Source organism: Dipodomys ordii, unplaced genomic scaffold (assembly GCF_000151885.1).
Source record: "Dipodomys ordii isolate 6190 unplaced genomic scaffold, Dord_2.0 Scaffold207, whole genome shotgun sequence".
NCBI lineage: Eukaryota > Metazoa > Chordata > Mammalia > Rodentia > Heteromyidae > Dipodomys > Dipodomys ordii.
Window position 1 is genome coordinate 1,455,886 of NW_012267423.1, and position 6,990 is coordinate 1,462,875.

Genomic DNA, 6,990 nt, shown 5'->3' on the forward strand with positions numbered 1-6,990 from the left:
AAGTTATTTATTTTTTACAGTTACAGCACTTGGCTTACTATGTATTTCTGAAATGTAATCACTAGAAAGAAATAAATGAGCAATTGAAACAGATGCATTGACATACTTGTGGGAGCATCCTGTGTCCCACGGAATGTCATGTGGGATGTAGGTCGTGCGTGTCAGAGGAACGCTGTGGCACTCTGTGGTTGGCTGTGGTCCCTTATGGATCTGTAGTGCTTAGCACAGTTGTGCTCACGTTGTCTGGCCATAGGTGTGAGGGAGCCTGGAGAAGTCCTGTCTTTTGGAAGCGGGGGTTGGCTCACATATTCAGATCTCGATTTGCTTTATAACTGGTTTTCTGATGTGCCTCATGTTGGCTCCAGGCTCACTAGGCTTGAAAGGAGCCAGGGAGCCGTATGGTTTTGGCAGCGGAAGTATGGCCTCTGCATTGGGGATGTAGGCATTTGGACGCTGCTCTGCGGTTGTGTACACGCCACTGGGCAGCAGGCGAGTCTCTGTTTCAAACAACTCCTGTAAAGGGAACGTTTTCCTTTTAGTTTTCTGAAAACTGTAAACTTTCTTCATCCTTGGATCATAAAGGGCGCAGCTGGGTCTGACACCTTTAGGCTGTCCTGGCTGATATGCACCAAAGGGACGGGTGGCAGGATGTGGGAATCCCCCTCCCGCCCCTCGCCCCATCTTATATCCAGGGCAGGAAAATCTGTGAGACTATTATCTTGAATTAACCAACAAAAAGCAGAAGTGGAGCGGTGGCTCAAGTGGTAGAGCTCTTGCTTAGTGCAAAAAAGCTCACACAAGGTCCAGGCCTCCAAGTTGAAGTCCTAGGACCATCATAACCACCACCACAACAAAACCTGCTCAGAGATTGGGCTGTTCTCAATTGGTAGAGTGTTTGCTTAGCAAGCAAAAGGCCCTGAGCTCAATCCTGGTACCACCATTTAAAAAAAATCATGCTCTTTCTTCTATGACAGGCATAAACCTTTAGGCTAGACATGATAGTTCATGCCTGTAATCCTAGATCCTTGAGAGGTAGAGAATAGAGATCACAGAAGCCAGCCTAGACAAGAAGTTAATGGGACCCTGTTTCAAAACAACAACAACAAAACAAGCCAGGAATGGTGTTTTATGCTTGTAATTACAGTTACTCAGAAGTTAGAGATAGGAGAATCTCGGTCTAAGGCTAGCCTGGGCAAAAGTGTGGAACTTTAGTTTTCAACAAAATTAAACAGGGCCGAGAGCATGGCTAAGACTACCTGTGTAGCAAGCGTGAGGCCCTGACTTCCAACCCCAGTACTTAAAATCAAACTAAAAACAAACCTCACTCTTCGATGGGTTCTAAATATATTACATTCCAACTTCAATATCAAGCCTTTACTATTTCTACATGTTGTTCAAAGGCAGGATTTTTTTCCCTTTAAGTCACTGATGAACAAGAAGAGATATAGAATGAAGTATACTGGGCAGTGGTGGCTCATCCCTATCATCCTAGCAATTCAGGAAGCTGAGATCTTGAGGATTATGATTCAAAGCCATGCCAGGCCAAAAAGTCTACAAGACTCTGTCTTCAGGGTAATAAGCAAAAAGATAGGCTGGAGGCATCACCCAAGTGGCAAAGTGCCAGCCTAGAAAACAAGTCTAACAAGCAGGAGTCCCTGTGTTCAACTTTAGAGACTGGCAAAAAGAAAAAAAAAGGTAAAGTGAAATCAGAGAACAAAATAGTACTGAGCTTCCAGGTTTTCATATTCTTTTTTTTTTTTTAGTTGGTTGTGGGGCTTGAACTCTGGGCCTGGGTGCTGTCTCTCAGCTTTTTAGATCAAGGTGAGCACTCTACCACTTGAGGCATAGCGCCATTTCTGGTTTTCTGGTGGTTTATTGGAGATAAGACTCTTATGGACTTTCCTGCCTTGGCTGGCTTTGAACAATGATCCTCAGATCTCAGCCTCCTGTGTAGCTAGGATTACAGGCTGAGCCACTAGTGCTTGGTTAGGTTTTCAATATTCTGCCCGTGCTGTGGAAAGTAATCTTCTATGGCACTATAAAGAACACTCCATGATGGACAGGTAAATAACAGGGCACCACAGGTAAAATCTGACTGCCCCCTGAAAGGATAGTGGCAGGTAGCATGGAAATCACAAGTCAGACTCTGTGCCTAGGTATTCCTAGTATGTGTTTGGAATATGCCTTTTTCTTAGGTTGGAGACGGAATCATGATATCTTAGAGATATCTATCTGACAGCCTGGGAGTAAACTCCCAGGATGTGGCTGCTGTTCACAGGTCATGGTAGATCCATTGATCCACTGATAGACCAAGTGGTATGCAGGGGCCTATAGGTATAGTGTCTATGGAGGCTGTGGCAGCCACAAGAGACCTGGAGACCTCACAATATACTGTGGAGGCCAAAGCATATGAACATGGAGGAGTTAAGCATGAACTGAGCAAACGTTTGATGCGAAGTAGAGACTCATGGATAAAGCCAACGCCAACCTGGTCACAGCCAGGCTGGGAGAGAGGTCAGGATGTTCAGCCACACCAGCCCAGGATTTTACACTGTGGGAATGGACTTGATGATTGTCAAGCATTTTTTAGAGAGGGTGATGGACCTTTGGACTACTATAATTTGGACTAATTTGCACAACTTCCTTTCTTCCTTCCTTCCTTCCTTCCTTCCTTTCTTCCTTCCTTCCTTCCTTCCTTCCTTGCTTGCTTGCTTGCTTCCTTCCTTCCTTCCTTGCTTCCTTCCTTCCTTTTCTTCTCTCCTTCTTTTTCTTTCTTTTGCCAGTATTAGGCCTTGAACTCAGGGCTTAGGTTCTTCCTCTTAGCTTTTTTTTTCCCCTCAAGGCTGGCACTCTATCTCTTGCTTTTTGGTAGTTAATTGGAGATAAGAATCTCATGTACTTTGCTACCCAGGCAGGCTTTGAACTGCAATCCTCGGATCTCAGCTTCCAGAGTGGTAGGATTACAGGTATGGACCTCAGATGCCTGGGGCAAGCCTTATTTCAAATGATTACTGGGACTATGTGTGTGGTAGAGGGGGATTTTACCTATATAGGCTGACATCCTAACAAAAGAAGCCCTGAAACTGGAAATGCCCCAAAGTTCTAAACTTTTTGAGCTCTGACATGAGCTGTCACAAATCTAAAATTCCATACTTGATGTCATGTGATAGATTACAGCCAAAACACTGTACTACAGAATATTATATAAAATCAACTCTAAGTCTGGAAATAAGATGTATATAAAATACTAATGAGTTTTGGGTTTAGATTTGCTCCTCTCCTCAAAATACCTTATTTTATATATAGGCAAATATTCCAAACTCAGATAATTCAAAATACATGTGGTCCCATTCACATAAGGGGTAAGTCAACATATATCACCAGAAGATTGCTGCTGGGAAAATAGCCCTTCCACATTTTATACAGTGGGAGCCAGAGCTTACCCGAGATGACTCAGTGGTGGACAACAGGTGCATTTCTTCATCTCGAAGGACTTTCAGCCATTCTCTTTCAATCTGTTTATTAAGTGGCAGACCTTTCTCTATCCTGGAGGTACAGGTGAAGATGAATTCCTCTTTCTCTCTGACTTCCTTTTGGAGTTCAATAGTCAGGGCTTGTTTCATGGACAGCTCAGCAACAAGAGCCATCATTTTTTTAGTAGTGTCTTTGATCCTTTTTTGGTAGCCATTCATCTAGAATTATAGAGCCCAATGCTTAGTGGATACAAACACTCCATGATGAAAATAGCAGACTGTTAGCTATGTATAATGGTGGGGGTACACCATTCATGCCTGGAGGAATCTCAGTTTAGGGAACTCATACATAATAATAATTGAAAGAGATATAGGGTTGAAACCAATATGAGTAAGGACAGAGAAAAAAGAAAACAAATCAACCAGTTACTAGATGTGAAGGTGGATGGCATTGAGGGGAATTGGTTGGTACCTACCTTTATGAGGTAAGAAGGAGAGGGAAAAGAATGTTCTTGAGCCTAGGACCTGATCTGACTGCTGTGTTAGCTTATTACTTAGCCAGCCATGATAGGGCTGTCTGGGCCATGTTAAAGTGGTCATCATTTGCAAAGCTCTGGCATTAGGGGTGCCTTCTGCCCCTAATGACTCTCACTGAAAAAATTGACTCTCATGAAAAAATAACTTCCCTATGAGCAAGGGAAATTCATTTTTCAAAAGGAAGGAAGGCATCATTCACAGAAATATGGGTGTGCTAATTCAGGCAAAGTTCATGAACGTAGACAACTCTTAGTGTTTCTTTTTTCTTTTCACTGGCCCTAGAGCTTGAACTCAGGGACTGTCCCTGAGCCTCTCTGAGCTCAAGGCTAGCACTCTACCACCTGAGCCACAGCACCACTTCCAGCTTTTTCTGAGTAGTTTATTGGAGATAAGAGTCTTATGGACTTTTCTGCCTGGGTGGGCTCCAAACCACAATCCTCAAATCTCAGCCTCCTGAGTAGCTAGGATTACAGGTATGAGCCATTGGCACCCTCCGTCTTTCTTATTTTATGAGGTAAAATGAATTGCACAAACGCCACCAGAATGATGACTCTATTAGTGGAAGTCACCAGAGCAAAAGTCAAATATAAATAGTGTAAGCAGCCTCAGATTTATAACTATTTTCTATCTGGTATGCCCAACATGTTCTAGTACAGGACTACTTGTTTACTTATTCATGAATGTTTTCCTAGAGTCTTGTCTATGCTAGTCATTGGGGAACTGAGAAGAATGAGGAACCATTGCTGCTCTCCAGACCTCTGGATTGTAGGAATCCTCATGATCTATTTTCTCCTGTCTCACCCCATTAGATGTTGTGAGCTTCATGTGGTATGCGCAATTCCTTCCCTCTTTGTTTCTGCTCTTTGCATTAGAGTTACATAGCAAGTATACAGTAACAAGTGCTGATATCCCTGGGCTGATGAGATACTCCAAGGGACCATAGAGGCTAAGGCTGTGGCCTACCCTCTTGTTGGTCATGGGGCAGGGTCTAGTCTTGTCTCTGGATCACTTTAAGGTAGCTTATAGCATTCTTTCCCCTCAGCAGCTCAGGTAGCTTGAAATCTCCAGTCCTAGCCTCTTAAGTTCATTCACCTAAGATACACCACATTATCTGCCTTTCTCCACTACTGGAGGTACTTTACCACTTAAGTCATAGCTCTACTCTAGATTTTTTGGTGGCTAATTGTAGATAAGAGTCACAGACCTTTCTGTCTAGGCTAGCTTCGAACCATGATCCTCAGATCTCAGTTTCCTGAGTAGCTAGAATTACAGGTGTGAGCCACTGGTGCCCAGCAAGAGCTAGAAACTAACTTTGTGCATCTTCTAAGATAATCTTTGAATACTTGTCCTACTAAATGAAATTTGTAAATTGTCATTGAAAGCTTCACTGTAAAATGAATTCTTACACTAAAACAAGATTGAAGTTTGTTTTGGACAATTTTGAGTTATATTTCCCTTTTGATTCACTTCTGTAGTGGTTAAGCCTCATCTCTCTATTGCTTCTCTCAATAAATCAAACAGTTTGGAAAAAGAAAAAGAAAGGTGGCAGAGGGAAGGGGCAGGGAGAAAAGGCCTCAGGCAGACCTTCTTGGCTAGGATCAGTGTGTCCTGTTTGCAGGCCTCAGTTTTGTTGTGAAGTCTGTCTGTGAGTCGAGACACTTGTTCATAGATGAAATTGTTTTCTAGTAACTTCTCTTCCTTCTTAGCCAGCCGCAGTTCCATCTACAGTTAAAAACAATTTCAGAAGGAAAAAGAGTCATGCAAGATATATTTTTTTTCCCTTAAGTAAAATCTTACCTGGTCCCTAACCTTCAATAAAGATGACATTATCACTTTCTCAGTTGCCAAAATACCTTGAAAAAATGTTTGAGGCTAAGTCAAGTTAAGTGTCCTGCCCTAAGACCCTTCAGATTGCTCAGTTCCCCCTCCCCCCGCCCCGCATGGTGTACCCTGTTGCTTTAGCTATCTGGTGCCCATATTGCCATTCGGAGTAGAAAGACAAGTTCATCTATCCACTCAAGAAGCCAGAATTGCTCCTTGGGCTACAAGAGGAAGATGCCTTTGATGTCTTGAAAACAACTGGATTTAACTTCTTCTGGCAAGTATCTAAATGAAACTTAGAATTTGAGACTAGATTAAAATGAAAGAACTACACAAGGGCTAGAATCATGAAGGTCAAAACGTCGGCTTGGCAGAGAATAGTATAACAGTCACCTGTGAAGTTGTAGCAACAAGGACAAACAGACAAATGACGAGTGCGTGTGTTTACCTCATCCAATTTCTTGATCATTTGTTTTTCGGTCAGATCCTTTCCCGTAAGGAGACGGGCTCTGTTCTTACCATCAGGATTTATAAACTGTTTCTCCAGGTCTTTTATTTTGTCTGTACACTGGGAAAACTGTTAAACAAGAAATAAACATTAGGGATGGGGCATAGCCCAAGTGGTAGAGTGTTGGTCTAGCAAATCTAAGGCCCCAGGTTTCCATCCCTTGTTCCTTAAAAACAAAAGCATCCCCCAAACATTAAGTTGTAAATTGAACCCTAGAGCTCAGTGAATCTTAAGATTATCTAAGCAAGCTCTTTCAGTAGGCAAGGATAGAGGAGACTTTCTTCTTAACACCCCATTACCTAAACTGGCATAAGCAGTGCTTCTGTCCACATATAGGACACGAGGAGGAGGCTAGAAGTGGATCTTCAAGAGAAGGCAGAAGACTCTGCTTTTTCTTTCTCTTGTTATAGTTCTTCCATTGCTTCCCATTGCAAGTGACAGTTGTGGATGTTGTGTAGTTGCAGAGCTCAAAACAGATGGCCTTCTTTGTTGCAGGTTATTTCATAGACCAGGGATAGGGATTTGACATGGTAGCTTCCATTTTAAAATCCTTTGCTATGGGCTGGGAAGGTGGCTCAGTGGTAGAGCGCTTGCCTTGCATGCTCGAGGCCCTGGGTTCGATTCCTCAGCACCACATAAGCAAAAAGAAAA

General features: G+C 42.8%; 1 protein-coding gene across 1 annotated transcript in view; it reads right to left on the reverse strand.

Annotated features, from left to right (window-relative positions):
- Ccdc146 (coiled-coil domain containing 146) overlaps positions 1-6,990 on the reverse strand; it is a 110,145-nt gene continuing 103,155 nt past the window's right edge. Inside the window, exons 16-19 of the mRNA XM_013035279.1 lie at positions 6,280-6,408; positions 5,595-5,732; positions 3,444-3,692; positions 1-513 (exon numbers count right to left, since the gene is read on the reverse strand). Of these exons, the coding sequence (XP_012890733.1) occupies positions 310-513; positions 3,444-3,692; positions 5,595-5,732; positions 6,280-6,408 (720 nt within the window). The 3' untranslated portion in view covers positions 1-309. The remainder of the gene's footprint in view (positions 514-3,443; positions 3,693-5,594; positions 5,733-6,279; positions 6,409-6,990) is intronic.